The sequence below is a fragment of the Lotus japonicus genome, chromosome 3, assembly GCF_012489685.1.
Source record: "Lotus japonicus ecotype B-129 chromosome 3, LjGifu_v1.2".
NCBI classification, from domain to species: Eukaryota; Viridiplantae; Streptophyta; class Magnoliopsida; order Fabales; family Fabaceae; genus Lotus; species Lotus japonicus.
This window is the reverse complement of record NC_080043.1, coordinates 47741290-47766738: the sequence shown is the minus strand read 5'-3', so window position 1 is coordinate 47766738 and position 25449 is coordinate 47741290. Positions and strand designations below refer to the sequence as shown.

The window sequence follows — 25449 nt, the reverse complement described above, 5'->3', positions numbered from 1 at the left end:
TTTCAAAATACTTGCAGAAACAGGACATTACATTGAATTAAACGGTAGTATCCATCTCTTGTCTGGTATGACATAGCCTCTGATTATGAATGACATTTGACATCCCTTTGTTAATGATAGCCTTATGTGCAATTACATGTCACACAAGTTTTAGGCTTGTGTGGATATGAAACAAACAACAATGCAAAATAACTTGACAAACTGCCATATTTCATTTCTTTTCAAAATACTTGCAGAAACAGTACAATTAAGGCTACAATTAAAAACACTGAATTTCATGACACCCTATCTCATCTCCCACTTCTACTTCAACATTCCTTCTCATACTCCTACTTCTACTACATGATTCCATACTCATACTTCTACTTCATCATCAAAATTACACAAACAACCAACAGAAACACAGTTACTAACCATCCCAACACACACCACTTGATCAACATTGCTTCATTCTTCTTCATCCCCTCAACTCTACGCAACAAGCCTGCAATTAACTTCTTGTCACGCGGGTTGCCCTCCATCTCATCATACCACTGAAAGAAATCACATTGCCTCTTGTTCTGTTCCTGACAAAGATGTAAATGCCCATAAAATTTCAGCCACAACAGAATAAGTTTAACAATCAACCTTCAACATAGAATGCTAAAAATTAGGCAAATTACCTTAAACCTTCCACATCCAAAGAAACGGCTCCCAATGTTACCATTTTCATTCGTCCAAGTAGTCACAACTGGAGCAACAAGACCACACTTGCACAGTACGTTCCTCCTTCGACCATACCCACTGGACGCAGAGCTCCCTGTTGAAAAATTACTTGTCATGGATGCCTCTGGTTCTTCCTCGCGATTCCTCACTCGCCTAAACCTCTTTCTCTTTCGCGAGTTCCTCAATCGGGGTTCACAGCCACTCCTTCTCTTCTTGTTCTTCGATGGAACCTAGGTTCCAATTTGGGGATTTAAGAAACCCTATTCCCAATTGACAGCACGTGCAATCCATCCTTTTTTCCTTTTTTTTGTTTTAGTTGATAAAATCCACGTTGCAGTAGAGGAAATAAAGGAAAAAGTAAAAATAATATCCACGTCAGCCCCTCCGTTAGGATTTTAACGTCAACCTGACAGAGGGGCATTCGCTCTACTTTCTCAAAACAAGGGGAGTACAAACGTCGATAAAAAAAGATTAGGATTATCTTTTGCACATTGACAATACATCAGGGGCACCAAATACATTTAAGCCAATAACTTAAGTGGTAAAAGTCACGAGGCATATAAGTTGAGTGGAGAGGTCTAGAGATCAATTCATTAGAATGTGCAATTTAACTTTTTGATATAAAAAAAAAAAAGTAAATACTTCTCAAAATTGCACATTGTGTAAGAAAATTCTTTTCCAAAGAAATGAATTATGTTTTCAAACACTAGAAAGAGACCAGAAAGAAAACCGCATGAAAATGAATTGTGAAGAAATTAATCTTGTCAGTATACATGGCACAACGAAAATGACTTTTGAGGTCAGGTCACCACTTAATTTAACAGAAATAAAACAAAAAAACTTGTGGTGTCTAATTTTCAATAAATTTCATTCAATTACAGGTGGGAGTGGGATTGTGGTGCCTGCAGCCTGTAGATGCGTCTGCGTGCTCCATTTCATGGCTTGCTCAACCGCTACACTCCCTTCGGCTTTCACCCAATTCCAGAGTCTTCCACCGCGTCACGTTTTCATCCCCAAACTCCGTATCAGAATCGCCTCCGTGTCGAAACAACGGAGATTCAATTGTAAGCGCGTTGAAGTGAAAGCTGTTTCAACTGATCTTCAAAATGGTGCTATCAGTGGTGAAGTGAATGAAACTGGAAGTTCGGAGTTGAAGAAGGATAGGCAAACTAATCAATCATCCTCAAAATTGGTCCTCGTTGTTGGTGGCTCAGGAGGTGTTGGTAAGTATCCATTCATTTATCTCCTCCCTCATATTTTACTGCATTATTGGCAAACTGTTTATTTTGTTTTTAAATGAATAATTTGTTCTTTCAAGTTTTCTCACATAACTTTGGTTAAAAAGGGTAAGCTTAATTAGTATGAGTTGAGTTTTATGCCATCATACAATTAAAGTTTATGAATTTGCCATGTCATAATTAGTTCATGGATGATGTTTTACTCCTCTATCTTTTCCACCCCACCTTGGAAGAATGAGAATAGAGAAAAGAAAAATAAGTGAATGTTATGTGATGTGATAGGAAATATAGAGAAAGATTGAAAAAAAAAATATCATGCTAAAGACTAATTTGACCATTAACTCTTAAAAAAACTTTGATCTTTTCTATTTATTAATTTAGTCATGTAAACTAAGTCAAAAACTCATATAGCAGTCTAGCCTATTTCTATTCCTAATTATATAAACTAATTCAAATAAACATTTGTTTACATTTACGTTTATTAAAAAAACTTGTTTACATTTACAATAAGTGGGGTATTGGGGGTAGTGCCCATATTCATCGTACTAATTGGAGTATGAGTTTTTAAATATTTGTCGTATGATAGTTCAATTTAGTTAGTGGTTTAGACTTGAGACACCTGTGCAATTCTGGATTCACGCTTTCCTGGAGTTGATTTTTCTTACTGATGTTATTATAATATTTTTTGAACGGTAAATTTTTTAACGGTAAGTTATTATAATAACATAATTTTGCGGATATTAGTCTTATTCTCATTTAATTCCTGAAATAATTAGTTTATTTTTGTCAAAGTAAGCATATACTCCCTCCGTTCCAGAAAATTTGTAGTTTAAGATTGTGATACAAATAGTAAGAAAATAATTATTGATAGTATAATTTGATTAGATTGTCCTTATTTAATTTTACTACTATCAGGTGCAACTGTTAGATAGAGAAGAATCTAATTAATAGAGAAGAGTTGTGATTGATTAATATGTAAAATGATAAGCGAGAGAAAATGTATTAAATAAGGGTATAGGTGGAAAAAAATTAGCAAAAAATGCATTGATTTTCTAAAACAACAAATATTTTGAAATATTGAAAAAAGGTCTTAAAAGTTACTTATAAGCGTTTGGCCCAGCTTTTTTACATCTTAAAAGTTACTTATAAGTTAAAGTAAAAAATAAGAGCTTTAAAAATAAGATTAAAGTTGTTTGGTGGTTTTCATATTTTTATATCTTAAATTTAACTTTTAACCTAAAAGTTGTTTGAAATCTTGTCTCAATCGGTTGCAATCTCATAGCCCCTAATTCAGAACCGCCGTCCCTCATCATCGTTCCACATGTCGTTTCCTACTCGTGCCTCTATACCTCTTTTCCACGCTCTCCCTTTTCCATCTTTCCTCTGTTTCCATCAATGTCACCTCTTGAATTGAATCATTATTTTGGATGATGATCATGTATAAATTGAATCCTCGGTACCTCTAATGCAAAATTGACGTATAAATAAATTGAGCTAAGTTTTATCAAATTGACATAGCAACTGAGAAGTTGGAATCGTAAATTGACTTAGCAACAAATTAAGTTACAGCACATGTTTTATCTTGATGTTGGAAGGTGTCAAATTGGTAATCTGTGACCTGCTTCGTGCCTTAATACCTCTCCTTCAACAGTGCACGCTCAATTATGAACTAATTTGTGGTATGATCCCACCACTCAAATGTGAAGAGAGACTTGAGCAACGAAAGAGAGACAGAGAGAGCAGATGAGAGGTGTTGAGGTCGGACTGCCCCCTTCTTATGGAGGCCTTGCGACGGCGGCAGCCGGATTTCGAGTGCGGCGCGGCCAGTGTGATGGTAGAGGTTTCTCTCCGACGATGTGTGCATGCCAGAGATGATGTCGTTTTGTGCAGCGAGCAATAAGTTACTTTTAAGTAAAAAGCTCATCTCTAAAACTTTTTTCTAAAAATAACTTATTGCTATTTTCCGTTATAAAAAATAAGTTACTTAAAATTTTAAATTTTTTTAAAAATTGTGTTAGGCCCCGCTTTAACTTAAAAGTTACTTAAAAGTCTAAAATAAGCTGGGCCAAACACTGAACAACAAATTTTCTAGAACGGAGGGAGTAATGCCTAAGATTAACTAAATTACTCCATAAAATTAATCCCTAAAACACATTTTCCCACCATGCACAATGAGATAATAATTTAATATTGACTCGTTCAAAAAATTCGCCTCCACTAGTGGTCCTTTTAAAATATAAAATTAAACTTTTCACAAATTTATTAAATTCCTGTCACCAGGTAAACAGTAGCACAGTAGAAAGTAGTAACCCATGTTCCAGTCCTAAGGAACTTAGACATAGTCTAGAAATTGAGTTAGGAATGGGAAAAAACGAGAGTTGAGAAATATTCAGCTTGATTCCAAATTAGTTGAAGCTTTTGGCTTTCGGATATGAGGGTTACCAAAAAGATACATATTATTTTTTAACCGCCTAACAATATAGACATCAGAGAAATCTCAATAAAGATTTGATAAAATTCTACTTCCAAATAAACATGAGAGTAGTAGAGAAAGGCTTTAGATGTTGTTGTATAGTAGTAGTAACATGTGGTATTGTAATTGGTAGGATGCATAGATATTGGAAGAGTACCAGTACATGGTACGGGAATCAGAATTATTAAAATAAAAATCATTGGTACAAATGTGTTCAACATTCATGAAAATAACATAATGAACTTATATAAAAGATTAAAAAAAAGGCACAAATTAAAATAATATTCATGAAACATAACATAATATTGTTCAACACTTCAACATCCCAATAAAAAACTGAAAGATAGATTGTTCAACATCAACATTACAAAATCAAAGATTTCACACTTTAAAAGTGTCAATCTCATCATTCCCAAGTCCATCATCAGTGAAAAGAACAACCTCCAAATCTGGCTCATCAAGGGAAAGGGAAGCAACTTCAAGAATACCAGCCCCTTCAAGTGAATCCCATTCATCTCCACCAATATCCCACATTTTGCTCTCACCTTCCTTATAACTCTTAGTCTTTCTTGAGAGGAGACGAAGATTTGTATGTATGAAAATTAGGTCTTCATCTCTCTTAGAGTTGAGTCTATTCCTTTTTAGGGAATTGATGAAGGAATATGTACTTCAATTTCTTTCACAACAACAAGAAGAGGATGGTTGTGACAAGAGCTTCAAGGCAATGTTTTGGAGTTTAGGGATTGCAGCCCCATGTATGACCCACCATCCCCTTGGCTCCAAGTTCCATCTATGTGGTAAGCAATCAAATTGGTCAAGTTCTTTTCCAGGACTTGAGAATTTAGCAAACTCTGTGGTTGCTTCTAATCTTTCCTTTGCATCTGGAAAGTAGATTGTTAGACACTTGTTTCTCCCGGTGCACATCTCATTGTCGTCATGAGGGGGTACTCTATTTGGAGCTTCCTCGAGCCATTCCCTACAATAATACCTATTATACAAAATACAAATGTGTCAAAGTTGGTTGGTTAGTAAAAGAAAGAGTACAATACATTGAAAGTTGTAAATGTATTAAGTTTACCTAGGATTAAGTGAATGAGCCAAACAATGAAGTGGTGCGTAACTTTTAGTCTGTCGATCAATTAGAATGTTATACACCACTTCGTAAAAGGATGAGTGTTGATTCAACTCCTTGCTCTCATGTTGATATATTGCCAATTTCACATGCTCAATCATAGAATCCCATCTCTCATGAACCAAATGAAGAGTTGGTTCATCAGTATCACAAGCATGGAGCATGTCATATATGGGCTTGGTAAAGCTTAGCACATAATCAACTGTATCCCACCAAATGTCTTTCAAAATTGTCTCTTTCAAATAAGCAGCTCTTAAGACATCACCTTCTTTATAAAGAGACCATTCTTCACTAATGACCATAGATTGGAGAGCATGTTTAATGGCTCTTAACCTTTTAATCATGACAATAGTTGAAGCAAATCTAGTCTCAGCAACTGCAAGCATCTTCAAATGCACAAATTGATTAAACATAGCAAGCCTCTTAGAATGATTCATGATGAAATTCCTAATGAGATAAACATCATCAACAACCTTAGATATCCAACTACACTCATTGTAGACAACCTCATTAGTTGGAACATTTTTTGGTGCACAAATATTTTCGAGTGCAAGATTTAATGTGTTCACTACACATGGTGTCCAAAAAATATGAGGATGAATACTCTCAACAATATATTGAGTAGCTTTGCAAACAGCGGCATTGCCAGCAATGATTTGGACAACATTTTGTGGTCCAGCCTCATCAATTGTAGCTAAAATCAGATTTGCCATATAGTTTTTGCCCTTATCCTCACCTAATCCATCAACAGCCTTCAAAAGCATAGGTCTTGAATCTGAGACTAACTGCCATGAAGTTAATCAATGGTCTTCTTTGAGAATCGACCCATCCATCAATCACTATGCTCACTCCTTTTTCTGGCCAAGTACTTTTGAAAATCTGAAGCATTTTTAATATGTCGGCCTTTTCTCTTTCCATGAATGTAGTCCTAATAGCATTGCAGCTAGGTGGAAGGAAGTCCGAAAAAGAAGTGTTTGCAGCATATGAAAGTGCACTAATAAAGTGTGGATTTCTAACAACTTTGAAGGGCAAACCAGCTGAATAAATGAACCTGGCAATTTCACCAGTTAAATGATCTCTAGCCTCCTCATTATTGAATGTTTTTTCCAATGCTCCTCTCAAGCCTCTTCTTTTCTTGCTCCCATCTATAGGTGGTCTTATGGTAGGATAGGATTGATAACTCCCACTGTTGCTAGAATGTTGGGAAGACATCTTTGGTAAAATCAACCTAACCATCAAAAAATTAGCCAAAACATGAAGCATTTACAAGTGAAAAGAAGGGAGTTGTACTTCCTTCACTAATACTCCTACAAAACATGAAGCAGCAAGCAAGCAACCCAAAAATTATGAAAATGAAAAGATAAAAAGGTAAAAAATGTCATATTTAACACAAAGAAGTTCAAATGAAGAACAGAACAAGAGAAGTCAAAATCATACCGGCGGGAGGTGGTGGAGTTCTGGCTGGAATGAGCGACGATGACGGCGGATGTCGAGCGGCGGCGGTCACAGTCCAGAGAGAGAAGAGGATAGAGGAAGCGTTCTCATCTTCAAGAGACGTTGTGGCTGCGAACTAGGTAAAGCAACCCTTTGTAAAGGATAAAACGACGAAGTTTTGAGCATGAAGTACCCATTTTTTGTTGAAATTTGATTTGCGTACCCGGTACCTTGTGCATTCGAAAGCTTTGAGATTTCTTTGTTATGTTATGATTCTTGTGCTTCTATGAAGATTTGAACTTAATCCTTGTTCGTAGTTTTGATTGGGGAAGTTTCTGAATCAGTTGGCTTAAACTTGATATTCAGGGCAGCTAGTAGTAGCATCACTGCTTCAGCGGAACATCAAGTCACGCTTGATACTCCGGAATCCTGAGAGAGCCACGGCACTGTTTGGGGATCAAGATAAGGAGACATTGCAGGTACATCCTCTTGGGCATTCAAAGTGAAATTTTTTGGGATTTGTTGGTTTCAGGAAATGTTTCAGTTTGAAGTCATTTATGGCTCAGGTAGTCAAAGCTGACACGCGGAAGCAGGAAGATTTGGATCCTTCCATATTCGAGGTAAGCTCTTCAAAGTACTTTACCTATACTTTGAATTCTTGAATTATCTTAATTAATTTGATTTTAATTGGTCATTTGGTTCAGCAAAGAATGTGCATGGTAATGATTTGTGTTTCTATTTCTAATTTTCTTTTATGTGCTTGTTTTGTAGGGAGTCACACATGTGATTTGCACCTCAGGAACAACAGCTTTTCCTTCCAAGCGGTGGGAAGATGACAATACACCAGAAAGGGTTGGTAAGAATCATGCTATGCATATAAATTGCAGTATTTGGTTTCATTTCTAAATTGAGATAAAAAAAAAAATAGTTAGAAGAAGATTCTGAGTGGAAAATTTCAGCACAGCATAAATTCCTTTTGTAGTCAAAGTTGCATACAGAGTAGGAATTTTCAACTCTTCAAGAGCTCCTCAATCTTCTGATTTTGTTTTTGACTATTTAAGTATTTATTTGAAGATTGGGTGGGAGTGAAGAATCTAGTATCTGCATTGCCTTCCTCAGTGAAGAGAGTTGTTCTGGTGTCATCAATAGGTGTGACCAAGTATAATGAATTGCCATGGAGGTAAGATACCTAATAGTTAGTTCTGCATAATGATGTTGCCTTTGACTTTTGTGATAAAATCAATAGGCTTGCAAGAAAGTAGAATTTCTCTTACTGGTAATTTGTGTTAAGGCCCTTTTAAAGTTTTAATAGAGGTTATATTAATCTTTAAGACATTGGTTTGGCCTATCTATGTTAGGTTATTAAGACTTCTTATTTCAACTTCAAGAGTAGAACCAAATGAGGGATTAACTAAAATTTTGGAAATCACTTATATTTATATTTTTATTTGATTTCAGTTGCTAGTTTTCTGTTGGCCATTCTTGATTCAAGATTTGGTTTCATTATGTCTAGTTACTACTGTGCTCCGAAGCATGTAATTAGAATCTTGTCGAATTTATCCTGGTCATGATAATTGATAACTAAGACTTAGAATGTGTATTCCTGCAACTGCAAGAAGTGATAAACTAACTAATGGCCTGCAGGAGGGGAAGGTGGAGACTAGAGGAGTTCTTAAATTAGCTAAATTTGAATTCAGCATACATTTAGGCTTAGGTGGATACCGAATTGTACCCACCAGAGATCTGTAACTTTGAAATAGATCATGAATCGTTGATTCCTTTAAAAGAAAAACAAAGAGCAAGGTATTACTGGCGTGATGTCCCTTAAACCCAGATCAAAGGAGAACCCAGGACCCAGGTTAGAAGAGACATAATGATTACTGAACTGCTTTACTAAGAAGAGAAGCTGGTCTCTTCTGCCTTATACTAACTGATCAACTAACTGACTTCACTTGCTTTCTCTTCTACATTTTAGATTCATATCCTACCTTTGCTACTGCATTTAGAGGGATAACTAACCAACTCTAACTAATACTCTTAACAGCTTTAACTAACAAGGCCAAACTTTTTAAATATTAATTTTAACTTTATAAGTGTTTATAAATGTACCTTTAACTAACATTTTGTGTAATATAACTCAATGTAACTATGCAAAGTCATATTTCATAAGGAGCTAATAGTTAATTAAGACATGAAAGTTGCCATTGAAGCTAAAATGTAGTGAACATGACACGGGGAGGGAGAATTTTACTGCTGGGTAGCTGCAAGGGTGAATAAATATTCATAACGATAGATGCTAGATTCTATAATCAATGTATTAAAAATTTGACGCTATTCATAATGTGCTCAGAAAATTGCGGTCTATCTATCATTTGTACAAGTGTATGTATGCTGTTTGTGACTTGAGTATTATGCCACTTTGTTACAACTTGCAAGAAAATAGCAATAAACTGTTCTGTTGTCTCATGGGCTTGTTACTGTTCTTTTTTCACACAGCATTATGAACCTATTTGGCGTCCTGAAGTATAAGAAGATGGGGGAGGATTTTCTTCAGAATTCTGGCATTCCATTTACCATAATAAGGCATGTGGAAGATTTTGTATGTTTTATACCTGAAGTTTGTCTTGTTGATACTTTGACAAACGTAGACGGAGGACATTTAACTTGGTTTACGGCTAAAATTCTCGTAGTCTCCTCATATGATGTATTTAAAAATGCATTTTAGGCCCGGAAGGCTGACAGATGGACCATACACTTCATATGATCTCAATACTTTACTCAACGCGACAGCTGGACAACGACGCGCAGTCCTTATAGGTCAAGGTATTTGAATAATTCTCATTGAAATTTCAAAGGTTTTCCATTTTCTTCCCTCAGTGCTGCATAGGATTTTTTCTGATCATAATATATCAGTTCACTTATTTATGTGGCAATACAAGAATACGAATCCAGAGGGGTTGAACCAAAAGGAAAATATCAAATGGAAAGAAATGTCTTGGTTAGAATAAGCAACCTTGTCTCATAAAAACATTGAGTCCAATTCTTTTTACTGAGCTGTAAAATAACACTAATTCTTAGTTTTTGGCATGTAAAACTCAGGGAACTAGTGCGCTCGCGCAATACCAGCTACCGTACCTATTCCTCTCTCATCTTTCTCTCTAACCGACTCATTAACTAACTAACTAGTATCCTAACTAGCCCTCACTAACAGATACCTGTCAGTTTAAGAGATGAGGAATGAACGCTAAACAAATAGTAATAGAAAAACACTAAAGAAGCACACAAAATTATCTAAACTTACACTTAAGGTCAATTATCACAATTCCTACTAAATTCACATAACTCCCCATTCGTAAAACTCTTAGTCACTCAAAACCACCATCTAACTGCTCACAATTCGAAGCAAAATATAACAGTAATCACTGCTCTATAGTTGCAATGGAAGCAGGTAGGGTTTTTGGGTTGCTAAAAGACTCCTAGATCAAAAGTTCTGATACCAACTTGAAAGAAATTAAAGATGAATGTTTTTTAATCATACATTGTAGAAGTGATTTACATAAGATATATGGAGTTATCTTCATTGCTACTGTCCTATATCAGAGCTAGGCTACAAACTCTCCTCATTAAAGAATTTAAAGCATGCAAGTTGTTGGATCTTAGGTGGCTTGTTTGTTGTAAAACTGAATAACAAGCTGTTTCTGCATGTACTACTATGTCAGCGCTTCATGAAACACGTCTGTTACAATGTTTTCACTGTGTATGTATTCATTGATTGTATAAGCCGTTAGTTTGCGTTTTGGAAATGACTGTTTGAGTAGAAACTGATCACACCACACACACAAAGGGAAATAATGTTACATCCTCACATAATTTACTTAGGTGAATAGGGCTTTTTCTCTTGGATGTTTTTATTATGTCCTTACATGTGAAATAGCATTAGAATGTTAACTCTTGGCTAGTGAATTTTGTTTTAAGTTTTAGAAATTTGGTAACGAGCTTTCAGGAGATAAACTAGTGGGAGAGGCGAGCAGAATTGTGGTTGCTGAAGCTTGCATACAGGCACTAGATCTACAAGTCACTGAAAACCAAGTATATGAAGTTAGCTCTGTTGAGGTAACCATTCAGTGGTAACTATGGTAGTAGGTATATATATACAATGATACATGGACATGAAATGTTAAGTAGATAGCTGAAATGAACTGATAGTTTGTTGCTGTCAGAGCTGTGGTTTAGATTCAGATTTTTGATAAATCAAATACTGGAATGGAAAATATTTTAAGATGTATTCGTGTATATTCCTTATTCCATTTATGCATATTGATGATGCTAAGATGCATGTATTGCAGGGAGAAGGTCCTGGAAATGAAGCTCAGAAGTGGGAAGAACTATTTCAGGCTGCGCAGGACTGCTAACTGGACTTCTAATCAACTCTTACACCATTTTGAAACATACATACTGTATACGCATACGCATCAGAATTAGTGACTTCAACTTTACAATTATTGTTTCTTTCTTCGTTATTGAAAGGTGTGTAAAATGTAAATATAAGAAACAAACGCACAAAATCATGAAGGAAATTTCCGTGGAGAACGATTGGACATAACATTAATAAAGGAAAGGGTAAGACTATATTGATAGTCTAATCCAAAGGGGCAAGTGTCCTATAACAGGAAGTTAGTCAAGCTTCCATGGTCAATGAGAACTTCATTGACTTTGGCATTGGCTATAAAGGCCTCCATGACCAAATGGTGGTCGTGATCGAGATCAATCTAATCATAGTCATCATCTGAGAAGGCCATGGGTGGATTCTTTACTTGAAGAGCCTTATGAGATGGTTGGTCTAGAGTAGAGGTTTCGATGATGGCACGTAGGTGCTTCATCTTTAACTTCGTCGACAAGTCCCTCCCAGCAAATCCTCCCACATTGATGAAAGCTTCAAGAGGCCAGCAAGCTTGAAAAACCTCTTGCCTTCGTGGCCTCTTAGTCCCCTGCTGAATTCGCACCATGAACTCTACCATTTGTTCCTTTGCAATCATTAGTATGAACACTTTCGAATCCATAGCATAAAATCTTTCAGTTGGTCCCCCATCACGTAAACTGAGGTAACCGTGTTGGTCGATATTCCCTTTGGTCGTCCACTCGTCCTATCCTTATGCATTGCATGGTGAGCAGCCAGGTGTTCTTGTTCGTTGCCTTCAAGCTCTTCCACCTCCTCAACTTGGACTAGGCATCCAATAGTGTCTAATCGCTCGACATCATCCTGCCTTGATCCCTTTCCCTATGGACATAGTTTTCGAGATGTCTATCTCTGATAAAATAATTCATGTTGTGTCTGTAGTTGTTGTGTAAAGTATAGTTCTTGCTTCAGTCTATCAGCCCCTTCTTTCTAGTGTGTAGCAGCTTCAAAACCCGGACAAATGTAGCGGTGAAAACCTCATTGTAGATCATGAATGGCGTGAAAGTGAAGGGAGTGTAAGAACGAGTAAACTTCTCTATTCTTTTTATCAAACAATAAACCCTAGTTTAAAGATTCAATATGTAGCTCATAACCTTTACTCGATTTTTTTTACTCAAATGAATAAACTGTTGTTCTATTTTACATAGCTTTCATTGATAATCACACAAGTAACATACATAACATAACGTTTTATTTGGTATATATATAAATGAAATTGTGAAAAATGTAAAAGTTAATCAACGATTACACGTTATACAAGACAACATCTTGTTAAGGAAGTTTCTGGAATTGGATGGTGCATGTGCGCTAGCACAATCGGCACATTCTACAATTTCAGATTCATCAGCTCCATTTTGCCTTGCTTTCTCACACTCATACAAGAATGTCTTAAATGCATCTTCAACATATTTAGCCGCGTCTGAAACACTCATGTTCTCAGTTAGCTTGTTGGGATATATACTCTTTCTATGATCCCCATTTAGAGTAGCTGCCAATTGTACCAACTCTTCCTGAAACTCACTCAACTTAGCCTCTTCATTAGCTGCTGCCTCCCGTAGTTTTATTGGGTTAGGCAATGTCTCTGCAATTTTGGAAACTTAAATGGTTAACGAATTGATGGGACATTCTATCCATTGTAATTCAAGGGTCTGTTTCATTACTGTTTTATAAAACTATTTTCAGTTTTTAAAAGCCAAAACAAAACAAATTTCATCATGGTAAAAACTATTTTTTTAAAAATTGGTTTCTTTTTCAATTTTAAAATTGAAAAACCAAAATATCTCAAAATATGTTTCCTCTTTCTGATTTTAGTTTTCAAATCAAAGTTTTATCATTTTTTAAAAACGTGTGCTCAGTCATAAATTATAGCTGGTAAAAACAGTTTTTTTTTTCTTTTTTTGAAAAAGGGATTTTAAAAGTTATTTCTAAGAACAGTTTTTAAATTCAGAATAATAATAATAATAATAATAATAATTATTATTATTATTATTATAGCTGAAAAAAAGAAAATGGATAAGGTGAACTATTTTAAAAGCTATTGACTTGGATCAACATATCTAACCGTTAGATATAATATTAAATAAATATATCTAACAGTCAAATATGGTGGTAACCGTTAGATATAATATTAAATAAATATATCTAACAGTCAAATATGGTGGTTCATCTGTGGACCACTTTTTAAAATGATTTACTGCATCCTTGAAACGAAAGCATAAACAAGAGATACCTGGACAATCAGTTCGTGGGCTGCTTCGAGTTAAAAGTCCCTCAAATGTTCCAGCCCATGCATCTCGCTTTGTCAAAAATTTGGGTAGATTGAATATTTTCTTAACGGTTGCTGGAATAGAAGAATGCTCATATTGTGATGTCGGGAATGGTCCAGAAGGCTCGTGCAAAACTGTATACATATATTTGATCAATGATTAAGTAGTAATGTTAGGGTCTTAAGATATGAATAAATTACTAAAAAAAATTCATTAATATGTTTATGTTAAGATATCAAATTAAAATAAAGTAAAAACAAATCTTGTATAAATAATTACTGGACTATATTTTCCATTAATTGAATTTGATTCTTACCTTTTCCTTGTTCAATCCATGGAGAAATAATGATAGCTGGAACTCTAACCCCAAGCCTATCAAATATGAACTTGAATGGATCAGGACCCACAATGTCATCTGGACTTGGCACTCCTTCCACGGGTGTAGGCACATGATCGTAGAATCCTCCATGCTCGTCGTATGTGATCACAAACAAGATCTCATTCCATTGTGGGCTACCTCTAAGAGCTTCATAAACTTCTTTTATAAACTTTTGTCCTTCTGCAACATCATGAGATGGATGATCGTCATTCCCTGGTGCTAATAACAGGTCGTTATATCTTTGTTCAACCACCACATAGTTTGGCAGCTTCCCTTCTTGACAGTGCTTCTTGAATGTTAGGTCAAACGGAAGGAAGTTATCTATGTTTTTCAATTTCCTAAGACTCCTGAAAGTCATAATAATTAGAATTATTTGTCAACCAAAAAAAATAAATATATACGAGGAACATACTAATTATATGTTAATTTTTTGCAATACTGTCTGAAATTGATGAGATAAAAAATAAAAAATTATATCAAGATAAGCATAAAAATTTTGAACATGGCATAAACTAATTAAGCATGATCGAAAAGTGAGTCCTATATATATACCAATTAAATCTGTATTTTCGCGAAAACAAATACTTTTATATATATATATATATATATATATATATATATATATGCATGATTAATTTTACTCGACAACTAATAAGGTAAGTGATCTTATTCAAAAAAAATAAGGTAAGCTAGTGATCATATCAACCAACCTGTAGAAAAGAGTGGATGGTAGTTGTTGATAATAGATCCCAAAACTGAACCCATTTTCTTGAAGGGAATCGAATATGGTTTTCTGGGGCAACCCTCCAATAAGCTTATTCGTGTCATTGCTGCTCAACCCATGCGACGTCGCAGAGTGCACATAAAGCCGGTTCGGTTGAGTCGATGCAGGAACCGAAGCAAACCAACGGTCACAAACCGCAAACTCTTTGATTAACTCTTTGCTGACCGGCACCAATTCCGGTTTGAACCCATTCATAACCGCCTCGGTCATTTTCACCGTGGTATTCTTCTTAGGCTTCTCTTGCCTCGACGCGTTTTGAGCAAAGCCTTCCATTGTTGGCGGCAGCTTCTTTGCCTCCGAGGCCACACTCCACGGCTCTCCGAAGATTTGCTCGTAGATGTCTTGGATTGAGTGGCCGGGATCTGGGTCAACATAGATAGACCGGTCACCAAATTTAATCCGGTTCGAGTTGGGGTCTGATGTAGAAACCGGGTTCGACTCAGAACCGGTGACACCATTGATTTCTGGGTTGAGGGACTTCATCCAACCTAGCATATGGTCAAAGGAACGGTTCTCTTGAACCAGAACAACGATGGTTTTGATGGGGTAGATTTTAGTGGTGCTAGAATCTGAAGCCATTTTGCTTGAATTTGCACTTTTTGTATTGATTTTGTTGATCAATCATCAAATGGGATACTTATATACGACAATATGTGATGAAGTTATTCTGTTGGGGAAGCAAGTTAGAAAGATAGATGAATGATGGGAGACGAATATTCTCATGTCCTACACATTTCACAAATTTTTTAAAGCATTTTCTATAGTTAGATACATACGTGAAATACAATATATTTGCATCTTCTTTAACTTGCAGTGATGGGAATCGAGAATGGATTTGAAAAAGAGAAGGAAGAAAGCAATGTCCCCGTGGGCCGTGGCCAATGGGTTGGTTGTTTTGACTGCTAATTCTATCTTAATTTCGTGTGAACTAGTTTTCCATTTCGTTTGAGCTTTGACATATGACGATATACCGTTGAATTTTCTGCAATGGATCATGTCACCAACGACGATGCAGTTAAGGTAATCCAACATAATTACTGGGATGAAAAATGTTATTATAACACTCATTTTAATATTTACCTTTCATTATTAACACTCTCTCATTAGTCATTATGTCACGACCATCATTTCAATTCACAAGTCACAACAATGGCTCCTCTGAGCCCACCAAGCCCCTGAGTTCTTCCTATGACAGGAAATATGTATCTTACAAATCTAAGAAGATTAATGGAAGTATATAGCTCGCTTGGTTAAAAGGGCTCCACCTGCGACTAGGTGTGTATTGCACCAAAACTTTCAGTTCGGTTGTCAAAGTACGTGGTAACTATATGCTCCGTCTCCACCGATCCCTTGTGATGTCCACATTTACCGCCAATCTATAGGGGACTATTGTATCTTGCATTGACCAGGCCAGACATTGCTTTTGCAGTGAACTACCTTACTTAGTTTGTGTATGCGCTAACTAAGGAGCATTGGAGTGCAGTCAAGCGTGTCTTCTGGTAACTCAAAGGAACATGTATATATGCATTTTTTTATAGAGAAATGTTAGTTGTTACTCCCTCCGTTTTTAATTATAAGACTTAATACAAAAAGTTGCGTTTATTAAAAAAATATTAAATGTGTCTAATTAGTGTATTGATTTTTTAAAAATGCATACATTCCTCCATATTTACCCTTTGTCATTTTCTCTCACTAATTAATGGTAGGTGGTAATTAAAACTTTGGAATTGAAAACACACAATTAATGTGAGGGGTATATATGGAAGAGTAGCATACTTTTTGTTAGATTATTGTTAAAGGTCTTATATTTAGGAATATGAAAATTTTAAAACTAGGTCTTATAATTAGGAACGGAGGGAGTAGTAAATTAGTACTCCCTCCATTCCTTATTAACAGTCCACTTTGAAGAAAAAAATTTGTTCCTATATATCTGTCCACTTAGAGTTTCAAGAGAGCATTAAATGATGTTTTTTCAAGAAATGTCATTGTTGGAACAATAAATGAGGAAAGATATTATACATTTTAAATTGTGAAATAGGAAATCAAATAATACTTTTATGAAAAGTAACAAAATTAATTGCACTCCTTAATATGTGTGTTTCTTCTCTTCCTGGACAGTTAAATAGGAACGGAGGGAGTACAAATTATTATTCCTCAGGGTTCGAACCCTGACCCTTCACCTGCAATTACCCTTATCTCAACCATGCGAGCTACCCACCGCACTAAACTTGTATATATGCATGGTTTATTAGTACAACGCCACCCATCTACATACTCCGATGCAAATTGTACCGGGGACCCCACTAATGCACATATACTTCGGCTTTCTCATCTTTTTATGTGGTAATCCAATTTCTTGTAACTCCCGCAAGTAGCGTGTGGTTGCGCGATCATCTACAAATGTATAATATCTTCCTTACATCTATCACTTCCGAGCTAGGTTCAATGGGTTCAAAACTTGGTTCATGAGTTAAGACTTCTACTTTGGTGTGGAGCTTTACGGGGTGGCGCAAGGATTCACCTCTTATGAAGGCGGCGATAGTGAACACCGTTAACGATAGGAGGTCACATGCATTATAAGCAAAACATTGATTATTGTCATCCAAAAGTCGTCGTTACTCAGAGAATACCTTTGGCAATTCTAATTTACCGACGGCTAAAAATAAATACATATTAGCCTTGTCCGTAAATTTTTCTAACGACTTATCCAAAAGTCATCGGTAATTATCAATAGTTTAGGCTTTTAGTACCTACAACGGTTTAGACTGTCGCTAACTTGTCCACGACTATTCATGTTGGTAAGTCGTGGGTAATTGATTTGACCTGCATAAAAAAAACTCATTGTGTTGTGGATGAAAATGTCACCTTCATTAAAGTAACATCCATAAATGTGACATTTTTATCCGCAACAAAAAGAGTAATTTTTATCAATTGAAGCTTACTATTTAAGTATTTATAGTTTATACGAATGTGAGGAGGAGAAGAAAAACAATTATGTTGCATATGAAAGTTTCACATTGATGAAAGTTTCTAAAACATAAATGTGACATTTTTATCCCCAATAAAAAGAGTATTTTGAGACCATTGAAACTACCACTATTTACTGTTTATACTTTATATGGAGGGGTACCTCTTCATTCTCTTCAATTTAATTACTGTAATTCTTAACATAATTAAAAACAATTATAGATATTGAACATGCATTGAATCAGGTCCCTCAATTTTCTATTATAAGTATTTTTAAATTCGAACTTAAATATGAATCAGGACCTTGATCACATCTTCCATCGTTGTCGGATGGCCTGTCAACTTTGGCTCCACTTTGGAACGTCACGTCCTTTTTTCGATGCTCTGACTCCCTTCCAGACATGGCTTGATCGTATCCGGCATCAACAAAATATTCTAGTTGTCGAAGTTCTTTGGTGGGCGTGTCATTGGCGTAACAACCATGTGTTTAGTGATGCTTCTTGGTCCTTGAATTATGTTCTCTGTAGACTTGTTATGGATTATCAGAGCTGGAGATTATGACCCTCTGCTTTTGTTTGACATCCTTCGTTGTTCGACGAGGTTGTGCCAGCTATTGCGTGTAGAATTTTGGTGGATGGTAGTTAGACCAGACACATCTCGCATGGGTTGTAGTGCAATTATGAAGGATGCCCATGGATTCCAGATCTCTGGTGTCGCCTCTAGTTTTGGAGGAGGTAACCCGTTTCTTCCTGAGCTCCTAGTCATAGAGCTGGGTCTACGACATTCCTGGGTTCAAAGGTCCAGGGAGATCGTTTGATATTCTGATTGCAACACTATAGTTCAGGCGCTCCAAAATCACTTTAATGTTTCAAATTTCAGGGCCAAAGCAACGGCCCCTTACTTGAGTTGGATTGGCACGTTCACATACGTCATATTCCCAAGGAGAAAAACAATGCTTTTGATTTTCTGGCTTGTGAGGCTTCTCGGATAGGCCAGCCTCGTCGTGTTTGGTCAAGCCCTATGTCGTCTATTATGATGCTTCTTTACAATGATGTTTAGAGTAGTCTCTTTCTTTGTTTATCTTTCCTCTTGTAACCAAGAAAAAATATGATATAGTAAATTTATAATTCTAAATGGTTTACTGTGTAAAACTTTTTTAGCGCATAGTGATTAAACTCTAAGGGCCCGTTTGGTACGTTGTATAGTATAAGACCTGGTAGTATAAGACTTGATCATACTAGGTAATATAGGATAAGGCCTGATAAAATTTTAATATTATGACTTAAATGCACTTTTGGACCCCCAAATTTATATTTTCTGCGATTGTTGACCATGATCTTAATTTTCTACGAATGGAGACCCTAATCTTTCAAAATGTTGCACCGCTTACCTTTCCGTCCAAATCCGTCAAAAACTTGACGGAACCCACTTATCTGGCCTTTCCGATGGAAGGGTAAACGGAGCAACGTTTTAAAAGATTAGGGTCTCCATTCAAACTAAAAATAAGATCAGGGTCAACAATCGCAAAAAATGTAAACTTGAGGGTCCAAAAGTGCATTTAAGCCATTTTTTTAACTCCCCCTTTTATCCACGTGGAAGACCATATCAGCGTGTTCCGTCAAGTTTTTGACGGATTTGGACGGAAGGGTAAACGGTGCAGCATTTTGAAAGAATAGGGTTCCAATTCGTAGATAAAAAAGATAAGGGTTGACAATCGCAAAAAGTTAAAACATGATGGTCCAAAAGTGCATTTAAGCATAATATTATACAACGTTTGGTCATACACTGTATAATTTGGTGGCGACACTTGTGGTGCGATAGTGGTGGTATTGGAAGGTGATGATGGTGGCAGTGGTGGTGGCGGCGGCGGCGGTGGTAGCAGTGGCGAGGGCGGTAGTGATGGGGGGTGGTGGTGACAGTGGTGTTGGAGGGTGGTGTTGGTGGCGGAGGGTGGGGGCGGCGAAAATGGTGGTATGAAGCTATCAACGATATATGGTGGCAGTGGTGGAACATGATGGTGGCGGCGGCGACAATGGTGGTGGTGGTGGTGGTAGTGGTGGCGGTGATGGTGGAGTGTAAGACCTGGATTTTCAGAACAAGTTAATTTCCGACTCACGCGTAGAATCAGTGTAAGCGTGACAGGAGTTTGATGTTTGAGAAAGATTAATGAAGAAGAAAGTTCAGGAATTGCTTGAGGAATGTTGCGTAGTCGCTGTAGGAATTAGTGCGAGTTGTCTGCACACCTGCCTTATGGCGAGCGTGTCCAGAATAGGCTATTTCGCTTTTAGAGCAACGTTTTAAGTGAGATTTCGAATCCTTGGAAAATTTAAAGATTCTATTTATTTTTCCTTCGACCAGCGTTTCATTTCGGAACCCTGGACTGTACGCACGATAGTATTCACTTTTCGGAAGTCCGACGACGCTAATTTTTTTTGCTTCGAAACCCTAAATTCAAGCGCTGGATGAAGACTTTTTCTTTTCGGGACTTCTAACAAAGTTTCCGTCCGCGTTGCCAGATCTGTTTCGACATTTCCAATCTTTCTTCAGAAGAAAGTTTTGTCGTCTGACCATCACAGCAAAATGTAGTTTTTCGGGACAGATTAACTTACACCGCTTTTGGGATTTTAGATATCGTTTTTCCCAAATGTCAGGGATATGTTTTGAGTTATGGAATTCTGACGCCAGAATCTCTCTTAGAATTCTTCGGTGAACGTGCTGCAAAAATCGGAATCGCGAAATTTTCATTTTCCCGCGATTTCACCTGCCTATAAATAGCTCAAAAATAAAAAATCTCTCCATTTCCATCCATCCAAAGCCGCGAGTTTAGGGGGAGAGGAGGAGAAAAGATTTTCGCGAAAACTCGACCGATCTTCGTGCAGTTCGTCCCTACTTCGAGGTACTGAGGGTAACTAACATGATTCTTACCTCTGATTACTGTTTCTACTGCGTTTCTGTAGTCGTTTCTATGCTCACAGTTTTGAGCTTTTTGTAAAACTGTCTGTTTTCTCTAATTTCTTGCTTGGGTTATCTTCCCTACGTTCCCAAGAGTCTAAAACCTCTGTCAGTAATCGCCGATTGTGATCGAGCTGTCAAGGATCTGAAAAACTGTTTCAAAACCCTTTTTGTCGCACATTTCGAAACTTTATTGTCGAAAAGTCGTAATCTGACTTCGTGCCTTTAGGATTTGTTGTCACGGATGTCGTTAGGATCATTGCTGTCAAATTTGTTTTCCGAACAGATAACTTTGAGGTTTTGAGCTTTTATTTTGGACCAAAACGCCCCTGAACGGCCGTATTTTGATCGGTTTGTCCGAAAATTGTTCCGACAGTTTCTTTGCCTTAGTTTTACCCTAAAACTACCTTGTAAACAGATTTGATCGAAGAAAAAGAGCCGGAGCCCTTTTCTCTTAGGGCCGTGAGCTTGTAGTGTTGGGGGGGGGGGAGTTTTCGTTTTCGTACCCGATTGTCGTATTCTGAAGCTTTAATGCTTTGTCTATCGTTTATGTGTTGTATTGCAATCGAAATAATCGATTTTGTTTGGATTCTGCTTTGTTTTCTCCGAGGTTCAGTTGAAGGAACTTTGGAAGTTTCAAAGCATTTATGTGAAGTAGATTTTGTTTGCGAGGCTGGAGCAGCTCGAGGTTAGGGCATCTTACATATTAGCTATGATTGCATGATAGGCGTCGATAAAATCGACTTATGCTTTATCTGATGTTGATTATGATGATGAGTTGATGTTATGATGTTTTCCATAACTTGTGATATTGTGATATTGTTGGATTGTGCGTTTTGACGCGACTTCGGAGTGGAGATTCATTGATCTGGTGATCTTTGATATTTCGGGTTGGATGAACAACCCTAGGCAAGTCCAAACGAGGGGTTTGAGACTTAGCCATTTGTTGGTATTCGTTGGTTTACTTAGACTTTCCCCGAGAAACTTCTTTTGGAGGGTTTTTGGAAAATTAGAATGAGTAGAATTTCGAAAACTAAAGACTTGGGAAACTTAGACTTTGAGAAATAAACTCATAACCTGACTAATTCAATTCGAAACGTCTTTACTAAACGAATAATCATAGGGGAACTAAAGGGGAAAATAATTGCGAAAGACGGGGAAAAGTCGACTTTTGTTGTGGGTTTTGGATTTGGGGAAAGCCACTGAGGTGAGCTACGATGATGATTGAAAGTCACCGAGTACGCTAGTACTCTTGTTATTCGAGTTGTGTTGTATTGACCGACACTAACTCTGGGTTTGAGTGTTGGAGTGGTGTTGTATTGACCGACACTAACTCTGGCTTTGATTTTGGGTTTTGTTGTTGGAGTTGTGTTGTATTGACCGACACTAACTCCGAGTTGTGTTGTATTGACCGACACTAACTCTTGGGTTTGTTTTGATATTGGGTTTGAGCTAAACACTTGTGTGGTGAGGACGATTTGATGTTTGGCTAACCATATTGCATCAATCGGGTGAATAACGGGAATGGTTCACCTGTGCATCTCATGGTGAATAACGGGAATGGTTCACCACTGCATTAATGATGAATAACGAGAATGGCTCATCATATGGTGAATAACGGGAATGGTTCACCAAGGATGAATAACGGGAATGGTTCATCCTTAGTGAAGAACGGGAATGCTTCACTTGTGGCGAACGGGAACGCGTCACAATCCGGATCATAATTGCATTTCACGCATACATCCATTCTGACTGGAATTGTGTGCTGTTTGATTTATTGAAGCATTGTTAGAGCCATAACATGCTAGGATTATCTATATGTTTATATAACAACATATATATCTATACCCCATATCACATGTTGAGTGTATATCTACTTATTTCCGTGAGTTGACCCTAGCGCCTTGGCTTTGGTTGCATGTTTGTGTTTGGGCGGTCGGCCTGCTGCTAGATGTCGACGGTAAATTGGGCTTAGATGGTCTCTCCCTCGGGGGGGGGATCAGGTTTGAGTTGGAGGACCGTACTGACGAGCGTGGACGTCTGACGGAGAGAGTTCTACGACGCATGGAGCTGAGCTTCAACTTGCCAACTTTAGTTCGTTGTGGACTCGGTTATGTGAGCAGTACTGGGAGGGTAGGTTTAGGCAGGCGTCATACTTTGTGTAGAGCTCTGATTCGATTTGCTTTTGGGACAGGGTAGGTTCCCGGCGCATGGCTTTTCGTGTGGTTCTCTTACTGAGGGATCACAGTGAGTCAGTCGGACCATAGGGGTCTTTGCTTAGGCCATTTTGAGGCCGACTTTCTCTTAGTGGATTGTACTTATCACTTTCTCACTCAAACTTCTGGGTCTGTATATATTTTCCTACGGGCACACTACTTTGGAGTCACTGCGAGTGCGCGTGACGTGGAAGTGCAGCTGAGGCTGTACATGTTTATATTTGATGTATATTGGTTAGTTTAGTGGTTGGGCTATGTCTTTATTTTCTATTGCTTGATTTAAAAGGAATCAAACGAAAAAAAAAAACCTGTTTTTCGCGTAAAGTTTATTTTTGAGTTACTAAAATGACACCTGGAAATCGGGGTGTTACAGTGGAGGGTGGTGGTGGTAGTAGTAGCGATAACGATGATTAAAGCGTGGTGGTGGTGGCGGCAGTGGTGGTGGAGGATGGTTGTTGTGATGGCGACAGTGGTGGTGGTGGTGGGGGCGGCGACGGTGGTGACAGTAGTGGTGGAGGGTGGTTGTAGTGGCAGCGACAGTGGTAGTGGTGGTGGTAGTGGTGGAGGCGATGGTGGTGGAGAGTGATTGTGGTGGCGGTTGATGAAATATATTCGAGTAGCTTACACATTGCACTCTTATCATGGCTTATCCATCATATATAGGGTGGAATAAATAATTCATCATTTTGATGTATAAGAGGAGATTGATGTAACACCCCGATTTCGGTGGCGTCCCTTTAGTAACCAAAAGTAAACTTAATGCGGAAAAACGTGAATATATTTTTTTTTTTGATAATAACTAAGACAAGACTGAATTGAATAAAACCCAAATGCGAAAAGCAATAGAACTAATATACAATATATAAACAGCCCCCGCTGTAAGAAGCAACCTCGTCACGAGTGAACCTCCAGTGACGGGTAATAGAAGAGTAGCGCTCGTAGGCAAAAGTACAAACCAAAAGAAAAGGTTAAGTGTCCGCAACACTATCCCTCAAAATGAGAATAAGCTGGCCCATCGGCCTGAAACAAGACTTCCTAAGTCCAACCAACTCTCTGTGATTCCCGTAACGAAACCACACAAAAAGCTATAGGTGGGAAACTACCCTGTCCCGAATGAAACAAATAATGTTCAGAGCTAAGACTCTACTCCTACACTAGTCCCATCTCGAGGAGCTCACAATAACACTCAATCCTACATGCTAGCATGATTGTCGTCCGAATTCGAAATCCAGAACGACCTAGTCTACATACACCATCCGTCCTCCTCTCGCAATGCGCTCCTGTTCCAGCATCCCAACTCTAGTTTCCCCCGAAGGGTGAACCGTCGTGAACTAGTCCGCCAAAGACATCTGACAAAGGGCGTTTGTTCGCCAAAGCACACACAGAAGACGCGAGGGTCAACTCCAAAGAATTATATAAATAATACCACCAATAGATACCATTAAAAGATTAGCCACTTAGGCTTATAGCTAGGGATAACATCCTAGGGTTGCATATTTCTCAATGAACATAAACGACAGTAAATCACAGTTAACATGCCTCAAATAGAATTAACAAGTACCAAACACACTCATCAACTATGTCAGTATGCATGTTGCATGAAATGATATGCAGGTTAACCCAGTCAACCAATATGCAATCCGGAACGGATGGACATCAAACGGATCAGCCCTAACACCAGCCACGGTGGAACCATTTCGGCCCGCGTGCCTCTTACACCACACAAAGGTAGTCAGATCAGCAGTAAACCCGTAGGTCTGCCATTTCGGTCTGCTACTAAGAGTCACCTAGCAGCGCTCTTACGCGGAAATCCTGGTCTTATAACCAATTTTGGAATCCGCCGTGGTCCGGTATCTCGCCGTGTTTAAACCACTTAATGAGTGCATGCAATGCAGTGATTAGCCAAACAACGTCTCCGTCCTCACTCGACATGTCGCCACGTGTTCTAGCTAAATTAATGTCTCTAAAAGCTTACCCTAAGGTAAAGTCGATTCTGCGACAAAATACAATAATCATAAAATGAGTGCAACCACTCACGATGACTTTTCGGGTCATCAATGCTCTCACGAAGTCTCACGCTTCTGTGAAGTTTCATGCTCTCACAAGGTCTCACGCCTCAGTGGAGTTCCATGCTTTCCACAAGGTCTCACGCCTCAGTGGAGTATCCCGCATTCACAAGGTCTCACGCCTCAGTGAAGCTTCATGCTGTTCACGAGGTCTCACGCCTCAGTGAAGATCCATGCTTTCCACAAGGTCTCACGCCTCAGTGGAGTATCACGCATTCACAAGGTCTCACGCCTCAGTGAAGCTTCTCGGCACATCCCTTGGATGGCTAAACAAACTGCTCCCAGAGCGAATGAGTATCAACATACTCAGAACTCACAATCTTTCTCAACCCTTGGATCCGACGACACTTCTCGCTTTCCACAACTAAGATTCAATCCTC

At 37.9% G+C, this 25449-nt stretch overlaps 4 protein-coding genes across 5 annotated transcripts; 1 reads left to right on the top strand and 3 right to left on the bottom strand.

Moving 5' to 3' along the window:
- Window positions 1-362: 362 nt before the first annotated feature.
- LOC130744242 (uncharacterized) lies at window positions 363-821 on the bottom strand. The gene is made up of 2 exons (XM_057596435.1): window positions 663-821; window positions 363-566 (listed from the first exon to the last, which is right to left on the bottom strand). The coding sequence occupies exons 1-2, from the start codon at window positions 819-821 to the stop codon at window positions 363-365; spliced, it is 363 nt and encodes a 120-aa protein (XP_057452418.1).
- Window positions 822-1512: 691 nt separating this feature from the next.
- LOC130743135 (uncharacterized protein At2g37660, chloroplastic) lies at window positions 1513-11611 on the top strand. Of its 2 annotated transcripts, none has more exons than XM_057595256.1 (9): window positions 1513-1928; window positions 7349-7461; window positions 7549-7602; window positions 7754-7838; window positions 8057-8162; window positions 9479-9565; window positions 9708-9805; window positions 10986-11095; window positions 11329-11611. In XM_057595256.1, the coding sequence occupies exons 1-9, from the start codon at window positions 1643-1645 to the stop codon at window positions 11392-11394; spliced, it is 1005 nt and encodes a 334-aa protein (XP_057451239.1). In that variant the 5' UTR covers window positions 1513-1642; the 3' UTR covers window positions 11395-11611. The 2 variants fall into 2 exon arrangements, with proteins under 2 accessions (XP_057451239.1, XP_057451240.1); XM_057595257.1 differs by lacking the exon at window positions 1513-1928 and adding an exon at window positions 6965-7122.
- LOC130743136 (uncharacterized) lies at window positions 4878-5935 on the bottom strand. Its single transcript, XM_057595258.1, has 2 exons — window positions 5495-5935; window positions 4878-5404 (listed from the first exon to the last, which is right to left on the bottom strand). The coding sequence occupies exons 1-2, from the start codon at window positions 5932-5934 to the stop codon at window positions 5086-5088; spliced, it is 759 nt and encodes a 252-aa protein (XP_057451241.1). The 5' UTR covers window position 5935; the 3' UTR covers window positions 4878-5085.
- A 1002-nt stretch (window positions 11612-12613) lies between the features above and the next one.
- LOC130743134 (non-specific phospholipase C4-like) lies at window positions 12614-15724 on the bottom strand. The gene is made up of 4 exons (XM_057595255.1): window positions 14795-15724; window positions 14022-14431; window positions 13669-13839; window positions 12614-13020 (listed from the first exon to the last, which is right to left on the bottom strand). Exons 1-4 carry the CDS (start codon window positions 15445-15447, stop codon window positions 12677-12679), a joined length of 1578 nt encoding a protein of 525 aa, XP_057451238.1. The 5' UTR covers window positions 15448-15724; the 3' UTR covers window positions 12614-12676.
- Between the last annotated feature and the right edge of the window lie 9725 nt (window positions 15725-25449).